At 45.9% G+C, this 26,514-nt stretch overlaps 1 protein-coding gene across 2 annotated transcripts in view; it reads left to right on the top strand.

The window, feature by feature from the left end:
- Positions 1-26,514, top strand: part of cemip2 (cell migration inducing hyaluronidase 2) — a 41,662-nt gene that overhangs the window by 3,699 nt on the left and 11,449 nt on the right. Inside the window, exons 2-14 of one of the 2 annotated variants that reach the window (XM_036526534.1) lie at positions 144-496; positions 1,877-2,017; positions 2,524-3,091; positions 12,413-12,582; positions 13,261-13,449; positions 15,746-15,915; positions 17,430-17,639; positions 18,402-18,607; positions 20,679-20,748; positions 21,726-21,854; positions 22,861-22,949; positions 25,841-25,972; positions 26,439-26,474. In XM_036526534.1, coding sequence (XP_036382427.1) covers positions 160-496; positions 1,877-2,017; positions 2,524-3,091; positions 12,413-12,582; positions 13,261-13,449; positions 15,746-15,915; positions 17,430-17,639; positions 18,402-18,607; positions 20,679-20,748; positions 21,726-21,854; positions 22,861-22,949; positions 25,841-25,972; positions 26,439-26,474 — 2,447 coding nt within the window. In that variant the 5' untranslated portion in view covers positions 144-159. Of the gene's footprint in view, positions 1-140; positions 497-1,876; positions 2,018-2,523; positions 3,092-12,412; positions 12,583-13,260; positions 13,450-15,745; positions 15,916-17,429; positions 17,640-18,401; positions 18,608-20,678; positions 20,749-21,725; positions 21,855-22,860; positions 22,950-25,840; positions 25,973-26,438; positions 26,475-26,514 lie in introns of both variants that reach the window. The other variant, XM_036526533.1, reaches the window with a different exon arrangement.

Below are 26,514 nucleotides of genomic sequence, written 5' to 3'. Positions count from 1 at the left end.
AGTGCATGTATGTAAATATTGACAATGTTATAAGCTGTATTTAATGTATATTAATGCACACTTTCATAATAGTGAAATGTCCCCTTTTAGCTGCTGGTGTCGGAACAGTATTGTGTTTTTTTTCTCCACCTTGTGTTCAGAAGGCAGTAGACAGGTACCATGCAAGCGAACGATGGTCCCAGCCACGTCCCCATCTTCATGCCCCCGCCCAACGGGAAGAGCCACCGCTCGCCGGGGTACGTCCCGGGCAGGATCGCCCCCGTCCGCTCCCCACCGCCCCCAAAGATCCCGGCCCCGCTGAAGCCCTCGTCGCCGACGGCGACGCCACCGGTGCGGCAGGCCACCTTCGCCTTCTCGGAGGAGGAGCAGAAGAAGGAGCACGCTCAGAGCCTGCTGAGGAGGAAGCGCACGCTCGTCTGCTTCGGCGTCTCGCTCGCCTCCTTCTTCCTGGTGCTCATCCTGGTGCTCAGCCTGACCTCCGCCGACATCCTGGATGGTGAGTGTGGGCGGGAGGGGTGCCCACCCCTGGAGCTGAGAGTGGCAGTGACGTGTGTGCGCGCAGCTGACGGAAGCCTGCAGACCTTGCCATTTGTGAAGGTCACTGGTTTTCTCCCTCTCTGGGTCAAAGGTCACAGCCCTCACAGGTTACAGTATGTCGTAAAACGTGGCAGAGAATAAGCCTGCTACATGTTTTACGATTTAAGTAGCCTTTTATTTGTCCTAAAATGCTGGTTTAAAGGCATTTCTACCGCTAGATATTCAGTAGTAAATCAATTTTGTTTTACAAAATTTGCTGATAACGGAAGCCAGCGCAATGACATGGGATTCCTTCCTTAGCCTCGCTGCCTCAATTGAAATGTATGACTGGCAGCACACAATTATCGATAAAATACCTTCTCATTGAATTCCATTTGTTTGGAAATGGTGTTGAATAAGATTTATAGATAACAAACTACTTAACAGCAGTTAGCCTTGTTTTCATGATCTTGCTCTGTCATGTACACTCTGCAGTATGATTCAAAATAAGAATTACGGATTACAGAAATGATTTTATAACTACGTTCTGCAACTGATAACAGGCCGCTGCAGTCTGGAGTTGAACTCAGCAATGCTGACAAGCCCAGAATAATCCTTTAGATGTTCAGATCAAAGATGATTAAATATTGCAAGTAGATAAAATCTTAAAATAATAATGGTGAATTGCACATGCATGTATAAAATAAAACATAAATAAAGCTTATTTTCCCACAGATCCAAGTCTAATAATCACACAGAAACCCCGAGTTTGTTCCCTGATTGGTTCAGATGATCCCGCCAATCCCACTAAGCCCGTAACCTTGGAAGATAAACCCCAAGAGCCCCTTTCTGCCCCCCCAGAACAGCCTGGCCTCTGAGAGTGAACTTTATGTGCTCTGTTTCTGTGAATATCCGTCCTCGTATCAGAGGGACCTCCCCAGGAGGGAGCTGTGGCCGCTTGCGGTGCTGCACTGGGGTCAGCCTGGCACAATTAAACATGTTTTCCTGGGAAAATTCAGTCCAGGTTCTGTTAATCTCCCACTCATCTGTCACAACAAGCAGGCCTTGCCAAGCTCTCGGGGAGTGGTTAGAGGCAACGCAGGGCGGCAGCGATCAACGCTCTCATGATAGGCGGAAACAAAGGGTGTGAAATCACAATGGATGTCAATGGAAAGGTTTTTCCACTTGGGCACTGCTATGTGTGTCAATGGCTGGATATAAATTTATGTTTTTTTGCTCTTCCTCCTTCTTGGAGCACTGCTATAAGGACGCTGGTGGTGGTGGTAGTGTTTTTTTTTTTTTTTTTTTTTTTTTGGAATGGTGTAAACATGTGTGTATATGTCTGCTCTCGGCTCTCCAGAAAACTGCCCAGACCACAACCCTTCCCTCAGTGGCTGGAACCCGGGTCAGAACCCTCAGCGAGCAGTCATTATCAGAAGGGGAGATCTGTTTCGGCTGGACTCTTCTGCAACTCTGCACTCTATAACCATCCAAAGAGGAGGTAGGTTCCCTCCAATGATGTGACAGTTTGGGGATGTTGTCAGTATAGATAAGCAATATGTGGCTTTCATGTACTTGGTAATTCCTTGCCTTATCTATGCTTATTGTGTCTTTCGGTTTCTTTCATAAGTTATGTTGTTGTATCCTGTACTCTGCAGGGCCCTGAGTGTGGGAAGAGCACTTAAAAAATTTAAATGATGATGATAATGATGATTGTTATTATTATTACCTCATCAGATAGCCTTGTGGAAAAACAGCCTCTAAATTAAAATGAACTGCGTAAAGTATAAAAAGTACTAGCAATTTATAGCTTGCTGTTGTTGTCCTCTAAAAATATTAGTCCTTTTGTCACCAGAGAGAAACCTTAATATAGTTTTTTGAAAATTAATCATTTTCAAATGTAGTTACATGCAAAAGTATTACATTCGTTTAGACGATGTAATAGGGTTCATTCTGATGAGTTTGATTTTTTCCTTCACATTAATGATAGTCAAACTGTTTTGTTAGGTCTACTTGTTTTCGGCGATAATGCAGAGGGCTCCAGAAACATCACCCTGAGGTGTCGGCACATCCTGATCGAGGACGGGGGCGAGCTGCACATTGGGGCGCCCAAGTGCCGATACCGCTCGCGCGCCACCATCTCTCTGATTGGCCGCTCAGACGAGGTGGGCGTGTCCGAGGTTCTGGAGCTGGGCCGCAAGTTCATCGGCGTGCGCGGGGGCGGCACGCTGGAGCTGCACGGGGTGGAGCGGCTGTCCTGGACCCTGCTCACTCGCACCGTCCCCTCCTCCGGGCTCACTACCGGCGGCTACGCCTTCCAGAAGAACTTCAGCCGCGGCATCAACCTGCGGGTCATCGACCAGGACACGGCCGCCGTGCTCTTCTCTGACCGCTTCGACACGCACGACTCCAGGAACGACAGTCGCCGGCTCCACGAGCTGCTTAAGGCGCTGCCCGCAGGGCGGATCGTGGCCATGGCTGTGGGAGACTCGGCCGCCAAAAGCCTGCTGGAGGAGACCAAGAGGACCATCCAGAACCGGCTTGGCAGCATCCACGTCAGTGACCTCAAATACAGGTAGGCCAATGAGAAGTGACCTGTTACAGGCAGGCCAGTGAGGAACGACCTCAATTACAAGCAGGCCAATGAGGAATGATCTCAGATACAGGTACGCCAATGAGTAGGTGGCCTCAGATCTAGGCAGGCTAATGAGAAATGACCTCAGATCTTGGCAGGCTAATGAGAAATGACCTCAGATATAGATAGGACAACAAGAAACAACCTCAGATGCAGTAAAGTCATTAAGAAACCACCTGAAATCCAGATAGGCCACTGAGGAATGATCTGATGTACATGTGAGCCAATGAGCAGCACCCTAAAATATAGGTAAGTGAATGACACATGACCTCATGTAAATCAAAGCAATGTTATAATGAGGTGCACCTAAGCAGTGTGAAAAAGTACAAACCCCCAGCACAGGCAGTGATTTAATGATGACTTAATGCACAAGTCCTTGCAAAAAAGCCAAGTTTTTTTTTAATCCGGACAGGGCTTAGATAACCTGTATCATGCTGAGTGCTAAGCTGAGAAGCACTGAATTCCATTATTAAGATCTCTGTTATGACTGGAGCTGGAGATTAAACTGATAGCCACCCAGTGCTAGGAGGAAAGGCCAGTGACAAGGGAGAACATCACCACTCACGGGGGGTGTGTTCTAGAGGTCCTGTGATACTGGACTGTACCATTAACAAGGTCAAAGGGGGAATGACAACATTTTCAGCATAAAACAACATGTAATAATGTACTAAGGGGGTGAAGTATAAGTGAGGGAGCATGGAGTAGCATGATGCTCTGTGGCCTTGGTGCACACGGTAAGGTCAGGAACAGGGGGCGCCGCCCAGGGTGGTGACTCGAAACTGAAAGCTGCAAATTGGTGAATGCTGCGGCTTTCATGTGTTCACGTGCAAGAAGTGGAGATATCACTGTGTGCTGTGAGTCACAAAGAGAAGCTTTGCTTGTAGTGTTTCAGGGCTTTCGTCTGGTTTTTCCTCAGCTTGTGTCCGTCTCTTTTATCTGAGGCCTTATGCAGTTTATGCAGTTGTGGAGATTATGTCTAACATTGAGCAATAAAATGGGATGAGCCCAGTATCAGAATCAGGCTTTGATTTCCGCACTGTGAAGATGACAGAGGGTGGTTCAGCTCCTCGGTTTTTGGTGAATCAGTCTGTATCTATTTTTAGAATGATCATGATATTGCGGTTAGTTGAAATCCAGTCCCAAAATAACTCCTCCATGTAACTAAAATATGGAGGGCACACATAATTCTGAGAGATGTTTGTCTTTTTTTGGAGGGGAGGAGGGAAAAAAAACCTCTGTTTCCTGTTCCAAACCACAGGAGCTGAGTGGTGCCTCCCTTTAGCACGATACAGTGATCGGTGGTCTAGCCCTGAAACAAGGCTGTCATCATGAGCTGCAGTCTGTTCACAGTGTGTAGATGTCAACCTGACTGGCTGGCCAACAGTAGGACAGCCACTGGTTTAAGGCTCGAATGGGATCAGATTAATCTGATTGGCTAAGAATGACCCTACATTCTGTTTCCCTGTTTCAGCAGCGGGTTCGGCCACACAGGATATGAAGCATACAGGCCTGCTGTGTGCTGCTGTCTCACATGCTAAACCCTCATACACTCGCTAAAATCCCTACAGCCCACGTCAGGATAGAGACGGCTTTGCTGGCGGAGCTGATACTGGGAAAACAACTGTTGCCGCACTGAACTTTTTTTTTTTTCCTCTGTCAAATGAAGGCCACAAAAAAGCGTGCTCACAGTGTTCTAAGCCCCGTTGTAACACGTCATGGTAAAGTCTATGTACATGTGGCTTAATGAGTGTTATTGCAAGCCCCTCTTGGGGGTTCACGTCACTCGCCCTTTCGTTTCTCCTCTCGAGTCCACTGAGAAAACCCAGACAATAAAATTCACAGTCTGTGGATCGGGGTAAAGTTGAGTCACCTTGGCCAAATGTTCAAAGGAGAGAAATAAATATACGTGTTCGTTTCAAAGGTGCAGAGCAGACATAATATACATGTGTTTAATCAGAGCCCGAAGGAAAACAGAAATGATTGCTTTAGGCACGGTCCCTTGCTTATCAGTAGGTTTTGCCTCACTCTAGTAATTGGAAAAAGATCCTCACAGCCAAGAGAAATAAGAGAGGCGAGCTTCCGAGATGCACTGAGCCATTCGGCTCCCAGAGAGCTTTTTGCTCAGTGAGAACTTGCTGCTAAACGCAGACTGTACGCACATGTGCTACACATGCATGTTACACATGCAGCACACGCTTCCTCTACACAGACGTGCCGCAGATGAACACGGATGCACACACACAGTCACTGCCCAGGCACACTAGGGTGATGGGGTGCATCCAGACCAGGTTCCTCAGACCACATCTTCTCTCCCCAAAGTAATTATGTTGTTGCACTTAAGCACTTCAGTCTTCTCGCTATGGCACTTTAGGGGTGCCAGAGCACTGATTTGTATATCGACACATTAACACACATTACATCAGGGGTGGCCAACCCTCTCCTGGAGAGCCACTTGTCCTGCATGTTTTAGATCTCTCCCTGCTCCAACACAGCTGATTCAAATGATCAGTTTGTTATTCAACAGCTTCCGGAGTTCATAGCGAGTTGATCATTTGAATCAGCTGTGTTGGAGCAGGGAGAGATCTAAAACATGCAGGACAAGTGGCTCTCCAGGAGAGGGTTGGCCACCCCTGCATTACATTATTGTCATTTAGTTGACGCTCTCATCCAGAGTGACTTACAAATTGCATTGAATGAAGTGGTATGAAAAGTTGCGCAAACAGGACATTACTAACCACACATGAGCCCACGTCAGTGCCCAACATAGTGCTGAGCTTGCAAATCCGAGCTCCTAGATCAACTTGTAAGTGCAACACAGCATACATAACAGAGGGACTATATCATTCCAAATGCAATACACCTACCCTGACGTAAACCTCCACATACACATTTACACATTGGGGAATGAAAGATCATACTTGAGTAGGGGGGTTGAGTGTAGCCTGAAAAGGTGGATCTTCAGTTTATATATTATTTTTGTAGAGTCTGTCTCTTCAGCATGGAACTAGTTAGTGTAGTTTTGCAAAGCACTGAAACATTTGTTCACACTGTATGTGGTTTGATGTTTTCTGTAGTAGCGCTGTTTTTCATCTCATTAGTGTGCACGCATGTGCATACAGCACCTTTGCTGTAGTTGGTCTGAATAAAAGTGTCTGCCAACTGCATAAAGCAAAGTGTGTTAGCTAGCTGTTAGATCATATTGCTGGTTGCATTCCAGTGTAGTGGAGCTGTATGGTCTTTTAGTATAATGGAGTTGTATGTTGTTGTAAAGACTTATACAGGACCCCTTAGCCCGCCTGTTGAGCTGCTGTTACTACTGTGGTCTCGAAGCCAGCTTGGCAGGCTATGGAGAGCTTGTTTCTTGTCAGATAGGTTAACTCAAATGAACTAATGTTTAAATGACTCCTCACCCACTTAATGTTTCTGTACCCCGGTGTGAAATATATTTCAGAATGTAGCACATTCGTCATGATGTTTTTTTTTTTTTAGCCACGCCAGTGAAAAGGCCTGTATAAATCTGCCCACATTTCCAAGGCAAGTGTGCAGGCAGGAAGAGAATGGTGGGAAGGTAATCTGCTGCTTCCAGGATTTGTGTCAAAAATGCTGACTCTGGTTTAACGTCCTTTCCCTTGTATTGCATTCTGTGGAAGTGTGTGTGTGTGGGGGGGGGGGAGAAGTCAGAGTGTATGTAAATGCTATCAGATCATACACATATGTCCAGTTACTTTCAGTGAGTGACAGCTTTGTAGGGAAAGGGTTAGGTATGGAGATATTTGGGTTACCTTAAAGGCACATTCTAAATTTTATTTCATTCATTCATTCTTAAATATCATGCTGTAAATTGTTCATAGTATTATATTTTCACTAAGTATCCCCCTCCCACAATCAGTTGATTTTAATTGAATGTGCTGGTAATGTTAGACGGTGTTTATTGCAGGTGCAGAGCTGTGTATTTATTTAGAAAGTTTATGAACAATTTCCTTATTTGTCTTGTGTAATTTCATAAGGTCTAAAGAGCAATCAAATCCTTTGACTATTCTTCCAGTATTCTGGCAGAAATACCAGATTTCACAGTAATTATCTTGCTAATATTTGACATTCGATGTAAAACGCCCTCAGAGTGGTAAACATGATTCCATTTACTTCTGTGTTCTGCCAGAGGAGTGGAAAGTCCTGATATTTACTTAAAATCAGAGAAATTTACAGTATCTGTGGATGGCCTCTGGTGCAGTTAACTCTGTTTTTCTTAAACAAAACCAAAATTTTCCCGTCTCAGAAGCCCTGAGAGTTTTGAGAACGCGTGCGGGATGTTTGCCAAGCGAATGACACGCGACTCGAGCTGAAGCAAATTGGAAATATGGAAGACCACTCAGAATCCCAGGATTTTCAGAATGAAAATCCCTAAATGAAGGCCAGCTGTGCCTGAGCCAGTCTAGTAGCATGGAGGACATGTGTGGCAGATGGCCACTGGCTCCTTCGGTCTTTTATAATCATCACCGCTAAATCTGAGACGGAGGGAGACAGAGAGAGGGGGAAAGTAGATGGCTGTGTTGGCAATCATGCCTTCAAAACCTCTGAGGGTGGAAACCCATCCAGTCAGTGGTGCTGCATACCAGTCGAACCCGTGCCCAGTCACATGCATCTAACCGACTACCTCATCTAAAGCAGCTCTGTGCCAGCCTGTTTGTGAAGTCTACAGTACGTCACCTGTTCTGTATATCATGTATAATATGTTGCATGATAATACATTACATTATTGCTACTTAGCAGGCACGCTTATCTAGAGTGGTACTGAGGCAATTGTGGGTTAAAGGTACAACAGTAGTGCCCTAGTGGGGAATTGAACCAGCAGCCTTTCAGTTGCAAACCCTGCTCCTTACCAGTACACCACACTGCTGCCCCGTAATGTGTTATGCAATTTATTTGATCAGTTTTTAAATTGAAATGAACTGCTAGAGGTGTTTATTTATCATCATTTTTATTTGTTTGTTCATTTGGCAGATGTACCCCCTTGTACCCTTAAGTGATCCATGAGGCCATTGTGCCAAAATATCTATATGTTGGACCTAGGTGCAAAATGGAGAGTGAAAATCAGAGAGAAAGCAAAGTGCAGTGGAATGGAGTTCACTCAACCACCATGACAGTCTGGCAAAGGGAAATGTGACAGATGTGTGCTGAAATATTGGGGTGAGAACGTGTCTGGGTGTATGTGTGATTGCTGGGAAGGGGAAGTGGGAGAGTGTTGGGGGGTGGGGCAGGGGTAGGGTCGTGACCTGGCTGCCGCAGGGCTCTATCTGTGTGCAAACATTTAGCTGTCCCTCTGGACCAGGGGCTGGGAGGAACAGAGCTAACAGGGCAGGAAGCCCCTGGTAGGGGAAACGCAGACACGGGGATGACGATAAGCTGACAGGAAACTTGACCTTCTCATCCACTCTCCCAAGTCCTTAACCCTTCACCAGACACTTCAAAGCCGCTGGTGGGGTAACCGCTTGATTGGCAGCCTGTGTTGAGGTATTTCGGTGACCCCTGATGATGAAATAACATTTCATTAGCACGATAGCGAAGGGTGATCGGAAGTTCGCTTTTTGATGTTTTCGTCAATTGAGGAAGCTCCACAAGAGCACGACCGTGTGGGTGAGGCCTGTGTCCACAACTTTCCAATCAGTCTTCTTGATGTGTTTGATCTTTTCCAGCCTGGCTGAATACACAGAGGTGGAATCCTTTGGACGCAACGGAAAACTAGCCTAATAGGGTCAAACCCATCATTGTTTTTTCCCCTTCTCTAGAGTGTACAACTGGGATTCGCTGTCCAGACAGTTGGAAGTCTCATCTAACCCTGGTTGGCTCTTAGGGTTTGGTGCTCATATGGAAATAGGGGATGAAGTGAATTGGACAGATGCAACAATACCACCGATATATCTATATATTGAGCAGATGTTAAACTCTGTCGTTCACATTGGAACTTCCGTCTCTACTATTTTTGGGGCTGCAAGCCTGTGTATTTTTGCAAACTTGCTGTGAACATTGATGAAGGAGACTGGTCATCCATAGATAGCATAGCAATGCAGACAGCACCAGAACCTCCTCTTATTGACTGAAACCTCTAACACAAGGAAGTGAGAAGGTTGAAACATGCAGGAGCCAAATATCTGATCACAGTGTAGAATATATGTGCCAGAACCTCCTAGACAAGGAAGCACATAGGGCCAAGGAAATGCAGGAGCTGCATATCTGGTTAGAATGTAGAATATCTGTGCCACCACCCTTGACATGCAATCAGTCCAGGCCAGGTCCATTACCCGCAGTTCACCTCTTTAATGTGCCAACCAGAAGTCTTTGGTATACCTCTGCAGGCTGTGGACACCACAGTCATGGTGCTTTTAATTAGCTGGAAATTCCGAATGTGTCCATCAAAAAAAAAAAAGACTGAAAGGGGTCAAGTACAAAGTGATTTATCAAAAAGGTGACAAGTAAGCACTGTGAGCGCTAGGGTAGAGGAGAGTCAAATCTTACAAATTTAATTGGTAATTATGGTCTCAAGACTATTCCGGGACTGAGAGGCAGTAATAATTTTATGACTGAATCCCTTGTGCCATTTGCAATTTTCCACTCCAGGAGGGACGTGAGCCCTGGGCCTAGGCTGAATAGGATTTGCCAAAGCTGATAGAAGAACATATTATTAGCTAAGTGCCAATTTGACATCGGCTCTCAACGGACAGTGCAAGGAACAGAGCTTTGACTCCCTGCCCTTATAATGTTGCTGATGTCATTGGCTGTTCCCTCTCTGACTGTGGACTTGAATATGCAAAAGAGCCTCCATAAGCCTTTTTCACTCAGGTCACTGGTCAAGCCCTATAAGTACTGCTCTGCACCAAAGACCTGTTTGTTAACAGAACCAATGGATGGGATCAGTAGTGGTTCGATTTGTACCCAACAGGTCGCTGGTTTGATTTCCAGCACTGCTGAAACATCTAACTATATAAATGGATGAAATCTGAAACTTTTGTCACTCTAGATAAGAGTGTCTGCTAGGCAAATTTAATTTAATGTTATCTCTGTGGTAAAAGCTATATCAGTGATCTCTGGGTAATGTAGTTCCAGAACATTAGCATACCTGGTGAAAGCCTGCAGTCTTTCAGTGTGGCTCCCAGCCATTTACCACCACAATGCAAACAAGCCATTCACCTCCCCCTCTTCCCCTTTGCAGTCTTTAACACTCAGTCCAGGGGATCCTCCCAGATTATGCCTTTCAATAATATGTCGAATTCCATCAGAGCTACTCAGCTAACTTTAACATTGTCACATTTTATACAAGCATGAATCCGTCTCCCAAGAAAAGGTGGAGCAAGTGGAATGGTGCTGGTGGAAGTCTCTCAAACTATTTCCTACTAAACTATAAAATTATATACATACATATAATATAAAATGTAATCTAATCATTTAATGCACTCGTTAGCTCTACCAGCTACCTTGTACCATGTCTGGCCAACCACTGAAACCTGGTACCATGTAGTGCTTCTAATATTGTTGACTCCTTATGGTTTTCTGCTTGTGTTGTACTCTACCTCACTTACTCACTAAGTCGCTTTGGATAAAAGCGTCTGCCAAATGAATAAATGTAACAAAGTGAAGTAAGGAAGTCTGCAGCAGTGCCAATGTGACAGTGGTTAAGTGGTTAAGGAACTGTAGCCAAGCTGCAAGTCCATACTTGTACCCTTCAGCAAAGCCCTAAGCATGAATTCCTTCAATTAACATGGAGAATATCTGAAAGAATTTAAGATATGCACTCTGGGAAGGTCTGTCTGCCTAAGCAAATAAATAATAAAAAATATAAATATATAATAAATGTAATAAATTCCACATCCCCTTTCCAGCTTGGTTTGCACATATTTACCTGATGGAGAAACTGCAGCCTTCAGAGCTACTCCTGAGCAGTGAACTGTTATGACTGGGCTGATCTGAGAACACAAAGCGTAGTGGTGGTGACATCATAAACCCGATTTAATACACCAGCGTCAGCACTTTTCTGTCAAGAGCAACAGGTGTTGGAAAGCGTCGAGTCAGTTGAGCTTCAGTCAGCGATCTGCACCTCTGCCAAAAAAGCACACCACCCTTCCCAACCGATCATGGGGAGCGAAGCCCGCGGATTTCCTGGGACTGACACGCAGCCAGAGCAGAGATTATGATACTCTGCCTCCCTGAAGAGGGCTGCCATAGCAGTCTGGTGCCAGCGGTTCAGGCTGGCAATGTAGCTGAAATGGGGGTTTCCTGTTAGTGTTGCTTTTTTTCGCAGAGACACATCTGCAGCTTTGTGCCACAGGCAGAAGAGATGTTGCACTGTTCCCATGAGCACTGATTGGGAGGTGGGGTGTGGGAGGGGCCAAGGGGCGTCCACCTGCGGGTAAGAGGGGGGCTGTCCCGTGTCGTTAGGAGTGATCCTGAACATTCTCTGGAGCATACAGGTAGGTCTCAGAGCCTGGTGAAGTGAAGTCACCCTTTCCACATAAGCTGCCCTTTGAATGGTAGCCAGAGTACCTGCTCATAGCTAACAGAAATGAAATACGTGTGTGTTTGTGTGTTTGTTTTTGTGTATAGCCTCATGGGAACCTCCCTCTGGTGGCATAAGGAGTTTATATCTTGTGGGCAGTAAATACACTCTCTTCTCTTTCGCTCTCCCTCTATTTCTGTGCCCCTCTCTCTTTGCTTTATGTGGACATAAAGAACTGATGCTGAAACTGTAACAGTTGACTTTTATCATGAGACCATTGTGAATGACAGTTATGAATACTGTTTGCTGGTGGAAATGCATGTGTTGTGTGGAGTGTTGTCCTCCTTTTTTAATTGTCTCTAAATCATACATTTTAGTCGCTAATTATTAACACCTATTACTTCTGTCACTGTCTCTCTCTCTCTGAAAATGTCAAACAATCCTGCTGAATTTCAAAAAGTATGGGGGTTAATGTAGCGCTGTGCACTACATGTGCTAAGATGCTCTATACTTAGTTTTCTGGTTTTGAGCAGCCAGCACTAAGATAATTGTTTCTTTCCTCTCCCTTGGGGGCTTTGGTTGTGTTTGATGTCACATAGCTGAAGCTGTTTCTGTTTCTGTGCGAGTGTGTGAGTTGGTTAGGTTTCTCCAACAAATTTCTGCATTCAATTCCCTCACATTCTCTCTCTCTCCTCCTCTTCCTGTCTCTCTTTCTCTCTCCCACTCTCTTTCTCTCTCTCCCCGTCTCTCTCTATCCCCTCCCCCCCCTCCAGACAGGCGTGGGCTCTGGTCTCTGTGATCGGCGGAGGGAACGGCTCCTGCTCAGAGGACGTGCGCGAGCACGAGAACCACGACACGGGGGGACAGGCGCTGGCACGCCGGGACTTTGTCACCGTGGACGGGGTCCGCTTCTCCGTCACCGCGTACAGCGAATGGAGGAACGGTGCGTCACTTCCCACACCTCCTGCCGCACCGCGCCCTTCCGCTCGGGGGCTGGCACAGAGAAACGCTGTCACCTAGCCAAGCGTGACAGAGAGTTAGGGTTAGGGCGTGTGATTACTGATTTAGCGTCCCCTGTTCAGGTGGACAGCCTTCCAGCTTTAGTCTTAACAAGGGGGTTATTAGTCACCTGGCGATCAAAGACATTCCACTGCAAGTTTGGGCCGTAGGGCTATTTAGTTGTTTTGTTGTCACAAAGAACAGTTTTATTTACTCGGGTGGAGTTTTAGCCCTGACATGTACTGCACTTAAAAGTGTGTTTTGTGACATGTAAGGAGGGGGGTTTGTAAACAGAGGGTGGCAGATTCAAATGCCAAGTGGTACAGAAAGGCTTCAGGAAAAATATCCAGATGTATGAAGTGACAACATGAAAAATAAACTGTGCAAGTCACCCTGGCTGAAGGCCTGTCCTAAAATGTCCACTTCCTGAGTCCGCTACCACAGTCATTCACATGTGGTACAAATTATGAATAACACGGCAATTGGGAATTGTAGCAATTAATGTCCACCGCTTTCTTACAGCCTGCAGCGCACCTGTTTTGTGAATTGTGAGTCATATCAACAGGTTTGATCCTTTTTTTTTTTCTCAGAGCTTTTATCCTTGGTGTGGCCTGTCTTCCAGGTTTCCCCATATCCGGCTTCCAGGTGGATGCTGTGGACCAGGTGGTGCTGAACCTGCAGGATGATGTGCGGAGCTGGAGGCCCGGGGACCGGATCGTCGTGGCCAGCACAGACTACTCTATGTACCAGGCCGAGGAGTTCACGCTGCTGCCTTGCCCAGATTGCACCAAGTACCAAGTCAGAATTCAAGGTGAGGAAATTACTCACCACCTGCTTCTCCTGTGTCAGGGCTCCCGCTCAGCCAAGGTAGGGTGGCTTGCGAAATACCACAGCTTCGTAACCTCCTTATTTGAGTATTTCCATTTCTTGGGTAAACACCACTGAAAGAGCCAAAGAGTTCCATTTAACCACAGTGTATTGCACAATGGCAAGTTCTCTGTGGCTTTTTGTACGGATTTGTTTGCAAGGGTACAGGTGTTGAATTTATGCCATATTTCTGGATTCATTTTTTTGAATTATTGGGACCTTTTAGTAAAAAGAAGGTAAAAAAAACAACTTCTGGAAAAAACTGGTAAAATTTGGAAGTGTGCTCGTTCCTCTTATTTGGGATCTGGGTTTATAGCCTGGCATTTCGGGGGAAGGTAGAATGTCTGAACATGAATGAAGAGTAGGAATTCCAGTTTCTTAGCAGCTCATTGGGTCATGATTGGCATTATATTTGAAATCCTTACAGTTAAACACTTTTGCGAATTTGCTTAATTTTTAATCCAGCATGCACCCCCTTTTCTAGTGTATATGTATTATGTTTTTCCACTTTTCTTTAATCAACACAAACAGCAATACTGAAACAGTTTACCACTGTAGAGGGCACAAGTATCACACACTATTAAAAACAGAGCATCAGATAGCATGCTGCTTTGCAGTGGTGTGCTCTGGAGCAAAGAAAATAGCCCAGAAGCATCCTCACAGGAGGGCTGAGGACAAAGTACCCCCAACATAGTAGAGGTACAGGGTCTGAATTCTGTTAAACTGTGCATTTGTTGCCTGTATTATACATATATATGTTCTATAAGGTTCGTTTATATGTGGTTTAGCAGCAGTAATATTCTTCCAAATGAGGCACTCCTTTGCAAAAGCGAAGTCCCTATTCAGGTTTAGTCATAATCAGGCCAGTCTTGGTTCAGGGATATTCTATGCCCTGTGCTTACTAGACCTAACCCCCTTGAACAATCAATAGGCCCTTGTTCTGATGGTATGCTCTGTGCTCTGAGACAGAGTTCCTGACTTAATGAAAGTCCCTCTGTGTACGAATGCACTGTCGTTCCTGCTCCCGCGGCTGTCCACACCAACCATGCGTTGTGTCACGCCAGCGTGCTCCCTGTCGGCAACAACGGCGTGCCACTGCCAGAACTTCTCTTCGCCAACGCTTTTTAGGCTTTTTCTCTGAGTAATGAGCAGTGCTTCACCTAACGAATGTCGCTTCTCATACAGAAACTGGGTTAGAGATTTTTTCTGATTTTTTTTTTTTAGGAAAAAAGCCCATTTGTATTTGTATTTGTAAACTAAATCAGAAAGGCCATGTAGCCCTGCCCCAAAAAAGTATTCAAACACTTTTCATGGGTGTATTAATTTCAGAGAATGACCCTAAATGCCCTTTCAAATAAAATCAGAACAGTCATGCTGTAATCTGAGCCTGCTCCTATCCACAAATGTCAGGCGTTCTCCACTTGGGCAAGTGTGATATTAAAAATAAAACAGATTTGCGCTACTTGCTACATCTGTCTCACTGCTCCACTGAAAGAACGCCGGGAGTTCTGAAAGCCCCCTGCCTTGCCACTCACTGCAACCCAAATCTGCTACCGTTGACCAAAGCTTTTCCCCCCACCTCAGTCGGGTGGGGTGTCGAGTTACAGGGCATTGACTGTGACCGAGCAGCTGGTCAAGCCGGTCGTCCGTGAAGACAGGAAAAAAAAAAAAAAAAAAAAAACAACACATGGTCGTCTTGAGAACACTGAGGGCAGGAAGGAAGCCAGCTTCTCACGGCCGTTGTGAGTGACAGCAGAACACTGCTAGGGGAAGTGAAGTTGTACACTGTGTCACTGAGCCTGTCACCACCGGGACGTCGTAACCTAAAGGCCTATAACTGATGTCAGCACTCCCGCAGCTTGCCTGAGGCAACGTCCGGTGTTTTTTACAGTCCCCACCCTTCCTGCTGGTAAAGGAGGTAGGGGGGGGGGTGTCCCTGTGGTAGGAACTGCAAGGAAGAGAGTTATCTCAGTCATTCTTATGATCAGTACCAAAGGCCTTCCTATCGCTGAAAAAAAACCTCAGAAATCAGTCTCTTTAAGTGTCAGGTGATAAATAAAATACATTGACAATGAGTGATATCGCTTTGGTGATAACTTGTATGTTTACTGTACTTTCGTGGGTGGAAACACTGCATGTTGTTCTTCTGTTTTTTTGTGGGTGTGGGAGCCCCAGTTCTCACCATGTCACTGCAGTGGGGAATTGTGGGTAATGGCCTGTGTTTTGTTAACCATCCACAGGGAAGCCCCAGTTCAACCATTCAGGGGAGATCCTAGATGGGATTGATATGAGAGCGGAAGTGGCCCTTTTGACTCGCAACATCCTAATCCAGGGAGAGATGGAAAACTCCTGCTACGGAACAAACTGGTGCCAGTTCTTCAGCTACGATACCTTTGGAGGACACATTAAGGTGTGTGTGTGGTGAGGTGCAGGGCTTGTAACTGAAAGGTTGCTGGCTGTTTAAATGGATAAAATGGTAACTCTTCTAAGTGTTGCTGGGTAAGAGCATCTGCTAAATGATGATAATGTAATGTAATGCGTGTGTATGTGTGTCTGCACGTGCCTGTGCATACGTGTGTACATGCGCATATGTATGTGTCTCTCTGTCAGTGCGCGCGTGTGTCTGTCTGTCGAGTTTAAAGCTTCCCGTTGCAGGTTGTCGATTTGCTGAATGTACAGCCAGTCTGAGGCGCAGCAGTGGCAGAGTGGAGCAGAGCTCCGGCCCCACGGTCGAGTGAAAGACAGCTCCGCCGCCGTGTCTCTGCCGCTCTGTTCCTCTCCCGTGATAAATGGCATTCCTGAACTGTGATGCAACGGCTCTCCCCACTCACAGTGGAAAAGTTTGTGAAATGTCGGTGTTGAGATGGGGCCGCTTCAAAACACATTTTCGTGCGCATGGCTACAGTAAGCGCAAGGGATTGCTCAATACATTCTAACAGAAAACAGCTCCCTCGTATAAAAACCGTGCCCACAGCAAAACCCCTCTGTGCGTGTGTAATATCTGCTAATTACAGCCTTTGCCGCATAGACGGCGGATGCGTTGAATTGCTTTGGACCTCATTACGTGTGTGTAGCCAGGAGAGTGAAGAGTGAGAACACCCCTGTTCTGAAACTGCACTTCTGAGAAACACTTTTTTATGTTCCTGCCTAGGCAGTGTGGCTGTGTCATTCATCTCCTGACCTTCCGTGTTATTTTGTATGGGTGTTTACGAGGCCTTGTATTCTAAAGGTTAGCACGGTGTTGTAGAATGCAATCCGTTCGGGCTCCCTTGCGCTTTTACACAGGGCCAGTCTCATAACGGGTGTAGGTAAAGAAATATGTGACTTCATTCCTCTGCAGTTTTGCCTTAATTGCCAAGGGGGGTCTTCCTCTCTAAAAAATGATTAAAAAAGGGTCATTTTAACCATGGAAACACGCCAGTGTTAAGCTTATTAAAGTTTAAATACTGTGTACTTGGAAATAGAGGAACCCCTGTGTGGTATGCGCCCCTGAGCTGGGCACCCTTACCGCAACTCAACTGCTCAGGTCCCGTAAGCAGCAACCCGTGAGCCTGGCATCCTTACCATTGAGTTAAAAACATAGCAGAAATGGTTCAGTGTCTTCTGTTACGCGCGCTATAACGCATGTTTCAGTGGTGTTTTGAAAAGACCCTGGTGTCTCGGAGCTGATGCGGGACCTACAGCAGATGGTGCAGATTTCATGGTGTTATGATTTCGAATACAGAAAATTGATCACAGATTCACTTCTAGTTTCTAGATTTTCCTTAGCTGCTGCTATTCAATTTGTCCTCACAGCATGTAGCACTAAACACAATATGGCACATTAGCATTTATGTTCAGATGTTACAATAAAGGAGCTTGTAGTAATTGTCTCTTCTCTCCCTCTCTCTCTCTTCTCCCCATTTCTCCCTCACTCCTGTGTAGATATTCAGGAACTTTTCCTCTGTGCACCTGTCCCATATTGAGCTGAAGCACATGGGACAGCAGCAGAAGGGTGGCTACCCTGTTCACTTCCACCTCTGTGGGGACGTAGATGAAAGAGGGGGGTACAGCTCCCCCACCTACCTGGACTCGCTGTCGATCCACCACTCCTTCTCCCGTTGTGTCACTGTCCACGCCACCAACGGTCTGCTGGTGAGCTGCCGATCACAGGGACGGGGGGCTTGATGTGTCGCTGATGTCAGAATGCACAGGGAGGCTGTAGCCATGGTGACACACAGGGTGCTGTTCAAGCCAGTGCTCGTGAATGTACAGGAGGCTGGAGCTCCAGTCAAAACTGCGCACGCACACACACACACTTGAAGAAAACTCTTCCTCTCCATCCCTGAGAACTCTGGGTAGGCCTTTATATGCTTATGTGTGTTCTGTTGAACAGTAGATGTTGATTTACGATCACTATGATTTATTGTCCTAATGTGATAACACAGACCACTAATTGTCTGCCACTATGTGATAAAGGTCAGTTCATTTGTCCGTATACTTTTTTTCTCAGACATTTCTTATCTGAATAATGTGTTGAAAGCATTCATTTATACAATCCATTGTACTGTTATAAGTCTGTGGTTATTTTTACATTTTAAGAGGTTTATCTGATAGCCAGAATCATTCTCTCACTCCCACTCAGACACAAACCCAAGCAAAACGTTTTACTCAAGGTTCATACAAGGATGGTGTTTGACTGCCTCACATTTGCCTCAATGGTGCTTGGTCTCATTCTGACGTCAGTGGGTGACCGCCGCAATTCCTGTGGACCAATCGTTTTGGAGGTTTATTGTTTGAAATCCCATTAGCCTTGACCCGGTCTGGGAAGTGAAACGATTTACGGAAAGATATCCGCAGTTTGGAGACCACCCTTCCTGTGCCATCAAGCTGAACGAGTGAAATGTTCTTTTGCAGATAAGGGACACAGTGGGCTATGACACACTGGGGCACTGTTTTTTCCTGGAGGACGGCATCGAACAGAGAAACACGTTCTTTCACAACCTGGGACTGGTGACTAAACCTGGTACCATACTGCCAACCGACCGCAATGAGACCATGTGCACCAGTATAAGAAACAAAGTGTACGGGAACTACGTCCCTGTGCCAGCAACAGAATGCAAGTAAGGATGTCTCACACACAGACACAGGCATGTCGACATGCATGCATGTACACACACACACACACACACACACACACACACACACACACTCACTCCCCCTCTCACACTCTTTGAGTATTAGTCTGCCAGTCAGGAAATTGTCTCTCAGCTGGTAGATTGCTTCTACCGTGAAGTGACAGATTGACAGCTTTAGACCGCAGCCCAGTAAAAACACTCGTATAAGATCAAAGACCCATACGTCTGATCCAGGCCTTTTCAAGCACTTGAAACTGATTTGCTTAATGTCTCATGCCCACATGCACACTTTATACTTGACATTGATCCTTTGAAAGCAGCACACAGAGTTTATATGTATGTTTGTTTATTCCTTTTGGATTTCAGGGGCCCTGAGGGGATATAGCGAACATAATTTTGTATGTAATCAAGTGCTTAAAACATTCACCAGAGAAAACCATGAGCAAATCAAAATACTTAACACCAAATGTTACTTTCAAAATGAACAGCGATACCATGAAGCTTTAAATGAAGGTCTTTTTTAGCTGTCAAAATTTGATTGTAGGTTTGTTTTGACATTAGGTTCATGAATGTTATCATTCGCCACCATGTTAGTATGCTCTGTTTGTTGCCCAGGCAGCTTCCCTACACACACTTACTGTCAGCACCCACAGTTTTACGAACCCTATAAGCTATTATTCTTTGTGGCGCAACAAAATTAAAGCGGCATTATGGTGTTCCAGGCAGGGTCCTCCAGGGATAAGGTCCACTGCTCTAGCCTCCGCTCATTGCCTTGCCAGCATGATCAAAGTGAGATATAAAAGCTCTATAACGCTATAGCGCTCTATAAAATGCAAACATCTTTGCACAACTTGTGGAATTTCAGAGCAGTGTGGCACATGCACGCTTGCTGCCTTTCTCCCGTCTCTGATAACCTGTTTGCTCACGGACGATCCGGCTTTGTCGTCACTGTGCCATGTGCAGTGGATGTTTGTTAGAAAACAAGGTTTTTAACTGATAACACATGTGCCGGGTAACGAGGGTCAGAGGTGAGGAATGCCGGGACGGTGGGTGGGGGGTGGCCTGGGCGAGGGAGGGGGGCCTTTAGGGGGCAAGCCCAATGTGCCGGACCTGGCAGGATTGATAGTACACCTCGTGGGTAGCGTGTTTGTACAGCAGCAAGTTGAGTCACAGCAGAATGTGAGAGAGGACAGATTTTAATTTAATTTCCGTAGACAGTAGGTGAAGGTTCTGATCTTATCCCTGGAATAACACTCGCCCCTCCACCGTGCGGCCTCGCTCTGTTTTTCTTTTTCCTTTCGAAGGTAACTTGAAAAGGCGTCTCATTGTTTGTGGAAGGATGAGACTGTTTTCTTACGTGCCCCAGCGTTCATCGTCAGACTCGCTCTTGTTTTATTACAAGACCTTTTGGTAATGAGACCAGGTCAGGTGTCCCTGCCCGACTTCCATCTTTATTAGATTTGTCTGTCATCCGATCGTGCAGCGAGATATCCCCTCTTATTGGAGGGATCAAACGCGCCGCATTTTTGCTGCATGTTTGTGTGTTTATTGTTGCGTGTGGGAGACTTATTGTGCAGACAGAAGACATGCTGAGCATACTTTGTGTGTCTGTGGCTCTGTTTGTTTTTTTTTGTGGAAGCGAACTGTGAAAAATCAAGCTGAAGAGAAGTGCTGCATTTTGACAGGCAATAGAACATATCTGATACCATCTGACACGCATTTCTTCTTTTTTAAAAATTTTTTTTCTGTTTTTAAAGATTGTTGCGCAAGCCATCCCCGTGGTGACACGGTTCCACTGCTGTTTACTGCCATCTTGTCTTTCGGTTCATTCAGTGAGACACCTTGTTTTACATGTTCACTGACTCTCCGTCTGTGCGTGGTGTTCTCACAGCATGTGTGTATAACATTGTTGCTCTGATGTTTTCATCTCATGTGTCTATTCATGTTTAATTTCTGTTATGTTGCTCTTATGGGTTGCATCTGTTCTAATGCTGTGTGCGTGTGTGTGTGTGTGTGTGTGTGTGTGTGTGTGTGTGTGTGTATGTGTGTTTTATAGGGCTGTGTCGACATTCTGGATTGCCAACCCCAACAACAACCTCATCAGCAATGCGGCGGCTGGCTCCCAGGTAGGGCAATGGGAACTGAGGTTATAAAGCCTTTGGACTACCTCTAAACTTCATCTCCCATAGGCATCTCTATGAAATGTTGCGTAACGGTTTGCCAGTTCAGCTCACCCCCGGTCACTTCGGAGAATTCTTTGAATTAATTAATAAAGGAATTCTGCGTAATCCCCCTAAAGATAAAAAAAAAATTAATTTGATGGCATTAACAAGGAACAATATTTTCTCAGATAACCAAACTTTATTAAAGGTTTACATACTAATAAAAAATATGAAAAAAATGTTTTCCTGAAATTGTTTAGCCCTTGGGATGTTATTAATTTCTCTGTGATTTATCCGTAAAATCTAGTAAATAACTTTGCATTAGTCACACATTCTTATTTGAGAGAACACCTTTGGGGGGGAGAGGAGATAGTATAGAGGTGTATTGGTTCATTCCCTTATTTTCATTGGTCCTTTAAACAGGCCAGGGAATAGATATTTACACCATGTTTTTTAGCGTTCCCTCCAGCTACGTAGCATGGGAGTGAATGTTAAGGCCTTGTGCTGTAGTTTAGGTAACCGGATCCAGGAGCATGTGCTGTTTATGTCATGAGCCATTGTGCGTACATGACACAGGCGTTATTGCAAAACTCCCCATCTCGTTCTTGGAAAAGCTGCTGTCTTGTTGCGATTTGCTTTTTTGGTCACAGTACATACCATCATATTGTTTGCCATTCACTTGTGACTGGATGGCTGTGGATGGAACAGTTTGCTGATGAGTGTGGTATTGTTGCTACTGTTTGTGTAAGTGGATTAGTGTGCTGTAGCAGGTACTGCTGTGGATGTAACTGAATGGGTGGGTGTAGGAGGTGCTGTCATTGTTCTGAACATATGGGCGTTATACAGGAGCACCTGCTGATATGAATGTGCGATATAGTAGGGGTGGATATATGGAAAGGTCCACACTGACCTTGTAATCCCCTTCCCCACTCGGCTTCCAGGATGCAGGGATCTGGTATGTGTTCCACAGTGCCTCCACCGGCGACTCCCACGGACTTGTCCCCGAGACAAGGGCAGAGCTGACCCCGCTGGGGATATTCTACAACAACCGGGTGCACTCCAACTTCAAAGTGAGTCCCCCCCCCCCACTATCAAACACAGCCAAAGAGCGTGGCAGACCCACATGGGCAAACACGCTGAATGCACATACACACACACGCTGCTCACTGAGGTGCTTGAGGCCTTACCTCCTGTACCATCTGTTTCCACTCTTCCATATACTTTGAAAGTAAATATTTCCTCAAACTACGGTGCTGAGCAAAATGGCCCCACCTAGACATTCTGGGGGTCCCTCCCTCCCTCCTCACCATTCTGGTGAAGTGAAGCCTGCTTCTTGCCAGAAGGCCTCCTTCCCTGCCTATTCTATTAGCACATATAGATTGAATTATACAAGAATTCCAAATATTATTTATGAGCACGCGTGTGGCTCTTAAGACTACTCTGCATTCTGCAGTGTGTTTTTGAGTCTGTTCTAGAACATGTGGCCATTCCTGAGGTATTTCCAAGGGATTTCATATCACCACCTCTTCTGAGGCAGACTGAGGTCAATGCAGACTTTAACACAGAGTGCTTTATTGATATATAAGACACAAAGGCTGTGTGTTATTATGACTGTCACTAATTAGTGTGTAATGTGGGTGTTGAAAGATAAATCACCTGAAACCTGAAACTGAAAGATTGTGCAACAGGAAAAGGGGCCAGTCTGTTAAAAGGACAATGAGTTTTGCTTGGTAACTTACTTTAGGACACATCTTGGAATTTTTGTCTGACCAATCCTTTGGAATAGACTTGATGTGTATCTTCAAGTATGTATTTTGAGTGACCTGTTGTTGTAAATGGTATATGTTGTTTCATAGTTGATTTTCACTGTTATATAAAGTAGATGATTATTACTTTAAAGTTGTCATGGTCTGTAATTCTGTGCATATCATCACCTTTGTTCACTACTACATTTGGGTCCGGTAAGATGATGGATCATAACAGCTCCATACAGCCTTACCTGCCTCCCAGAAGCCCCCCAGGCTCCCCCAACTCCACCTCATTCACAGTCTGTTACCCCTCCCACCCCCATTCCAGGCTGGCCTCTTCATTGACAAGGGAGTGAAGACCACCAACGCCAGTGCCTCTGACCGCCGCGAGTACCTCTGCTTGGACAACAACGCCAGGTGAGGACATGTCCAGCTGGGCTTTGATGGACACGGTGAACGATGGTGACAGGTGACAGGATAGCTTTTGAGCCCTTTCAGATGCAGAAATGTGTTTTAAATGAAACAGGCTGAGTAGAAATGCACCCGTACGTTTTTGCCATTGTCTGTTTTCTTAGCAAATCTCATTACCTGGGGTGAGTTAGTTACACAGGCTGCTTCCCTTTGTACCTCCGTCAACCAGGGAGTTGAACATGTGACCCTGAGGATCATGAGCCTGATCGCATAACCACAAGCCTGCCAGAAACACACTGAAATCAGGCTCTCGTGTCCTCCTTTAACAACAAGCCAAATGCACAGAAGTGCGGCACGAAAATGTGGAAGGAAAACCCGAACTGGTGAGCTTACAGGAGCGTGCTCAACAGCATATGGAAAAGTCTGGAACAAGGGGGAGGTAGAGTAGTGGCTTCTCTGTCTAGCAGGGATGTTTGGTAGCTGTCCATTGAAGCAAGTGAGGAACCTTGCCAAAACCGTACCGCTTATTGCCTCATCACGGTAGAGCCGGAGGGGACGGGCGGGCAGTGGTCCCTCTGCTGACCACATAATGACTTGCGGTCTCCGAATTCAGGCATAAATTATAGGGTCATGGGGCGCGTGTCCCGGCGCCTGTCGCAGGAGGTTTTTGGCTGAGTCGGAGGGAGGGTTGCGCTCAGTGGGTGTGGAGCTGGCGGTGGCTGTGAAGTGGTCTATTGATGACTGCACGTCGCAGCACGGCAGTTGTGTTGCGCTCAGAACTTTGCGCAAACATTCTGGAGTTTGGTGCGTGCTTTCCCACTGTGTCTTCTTTAGGTGGTATGTTTTGTTTTCTTTATTGGAGCTCCTAGCCAAGCTCTGCCTCCCCGCAGTCTCCAGGCCATCATGGCACTGTTTGCGTCTGTAAAACCACAGCTCAAACAATAATTCAGTCCTTTAAAAGTCAGCAATAACTTGCTCAGCGGTACAGCAGTACTGTCCCGCATCTGACACTTGAACCTGTGACCCTCTGCCCAATGCTGGATCTGAAGATGGTGTCGTACCCGATAGCTGGTCCCTCAGGAGGTTTCAGGTATGCGTTAATACTCAGCACGCTAAGACACAGCAAAGCACTGACAGCAGAAGCTTCATTACCAGGGAATCCGCAGTGTGCTCCAAGGCCAGACTGGGAAGGAAACACAGGCCACATTCCACCGCGTAAACATAATATCATGTACGCCGCGCAACTCTCTTGGCTAACCACTCACCGCCCTCTACTGGCTCCATGTTAATCGCCGATCGATGCGTCCAAGTAGGTGATTCATTGTTTCTGAATCCTTTTTCCTCAGAAAGGAGTTCTTTTCCTGTTTGGAAGGGTTCATTCCAAACCTTGTGAGTGCTTAATACAATGTCTGCGATTGAAAATGAAAATGAATGTTTACACTTTGCGCTGCCAAGGGAAAAAAAAAAAAAAACGAAAGAAATTTCCCAGAAGGACAGGTGTCGGTGTGCCTTAATGACCTTGTCATCACTTCTTTAATTTGCGACTGTATCTCTCTGTCCACTACAACTGAGGCATTTGTAACTATTGTGGTGTAACTATAATCACACACAGAGTCATGGATGCTGCTCCATGGTGTTTGAAGCAGGGGCTGCACTTACTTTTCTTGTTGAAAGATGAGTGATGGCCTATAGTTTCTGGATGTGGGTCATGTTTGACATTGGCCTTAGTTTGAACACCCCTATGTTTAACACAGCTCAGCATTAATCACAGTTGTGCCCAACATGGCAACCCCTTATCACTATCTATATGCACATTATTACTTGAAATGGCACCTCAGTAGCACTTACTCAGCATTAGAGCTGTCCTGAATACAGTGTGCTCCCATTACACTAGCATTACATTCCCATTGGAGTTTTACAGTGGGTGGGTTTCATTATTAGTTGAATTGCAAAGCCCCTTAACCCCAGTAAAGCTAGTGGTAGCATGGTATACCCCCTGAATGGTGCCCTAGTTGTAGGCAATGCCCCAATGCTTCAGCGCTAAGTGGCCCATAGGCACTGTGCTCCAGCATCCCTTGAACCACCTAAATGCAGGGCCCCTTTGCGGCCCAACTCGGGGCCCAGGCCCGTCACCTGCTTGGCGGGGGTCCAGTGAGCATGCTCCCTCCGTCTCTAACACAACCGGACAGGAAGTGCGAGCGGAAGGGTTAACTCCAACGCCCCTAAAGCAAACTGCGGCCCCGCTGTATCTGGGGGGTTCTGGGCTCTACCGTTTTCAGAGAAAACAAGCCACCAGAGATAGATTTTCCACTTTGGCTCCTCCGTGGAAGTAAAACACTCCAGCAGACGGAAAAGCACTCAGGCGTCGGCGGAGGCTACCTGTGCTTGCTGTGAGGGGTATTTTTATTCTGCGTAATGGGTTCCAAGCAGTCCCACATGAAATGACTCCTGCCTGTGTCAGACCTTCCTATGGCTGGGCTTGGCAGGGCATTATTTCATTGAAAGTTCTGAAATTCCACACAGGTTGCATAATGGTAGTTGAAAAATGCGTTTGTCTTTGAAATTTACAGGGAGGGCTCATTCACGAATGCGCAGCTTTGCTACACACGAGGTTACGTGTGTGTATTAAGAGATCACATGCACTCGGTGCCAGTGCGTGAAGGTGTCAGACCGAAAGGTGCTGGGAGATTTTGCTTTCACATTGAAACCACAGGGTTTTCATCCAGAGAGGTTTGCCCTACACTGACTGGCATGGCAGGTGTGACCTCACACACACACTGACTCCACCACTAATAATCATTAATCAAAGCTGATATTAAAGTTCTGGAGGAGATGCTGGTTATGTCTGTTGAAATAATGCAGATTCTGTCTGTCTTGTCGGTTCTTGTTTGTCTCAGGTTCCGTCCCCATGAGAATGCGGATCCAAACAGGCCGCGGGTCGCAGCCGTCATAGACACGCTCATCTCGTTCAAGAACAATGACCTCGGAGCCTGGATCCGTGGTGGTGACATCATCATCCAGAACTCTGGGTGAGTGACGACATAATTCAGAACTCTAGGGAGTGACATTGTCCGTAACTCACTGTGAGTAATGTCATTTTTCAGCACTTGTGGTGACTTACTCAGTCAGGCGGTCTTTCTGTGGAATATGTCGCCATTTTATGTTTGTGGGCATATGGCTTAGGAAATATGAAAGATTGTGCTGTCCCAGTACAAATGTTTTTTTAGATCATATAATAATGCACTTTTAATATACTTGTGATTGAATTTTATTTTAATCCCAGTGAATATTACAACAAACATTTAAACATGGCATGATTTGGCACAGTTCTGCGGGTTTAAACACACTGTTGCTTTTGGGCCAATGGAGTCAAGTGAGTCCTTAATTGGATTTGTGGTCTGGAGGGCCGTGGTGTTTATTTCTCCTATGAAGACAACCTGGGAGATCAGGCTGGGTGCTGGTTGGTTGATTAATCCATGTCGTTTCCGTTTACAGATTTGCAGATAACGGCGTTGGATTATCATTTGCAAGGTATATTTTTCCTATTGATTGAACAAGCGTTTGCTTTCCT

The sequence above is a fragment of the Megalops cyprinoides genome, chromosome 4, assembly GCF_013368585.1.
Source record: "Megalops cyprinoides isolate fMegCyp1 chromosome 4, fMegCyp1.pri, whole genome shotgun sequence".
Lineage (NCBI taxonomy): Eukaryota > Metazoa > Chordata > Actinopteri > Elopiformes > Megalopidae > Megalops > Megalops cyprinoides.
The sequence above is the reverse complement of the archived record's forward strand: the minus strand, read 5'-3'. Positions and strand labels throughout refer to the sequence as shown.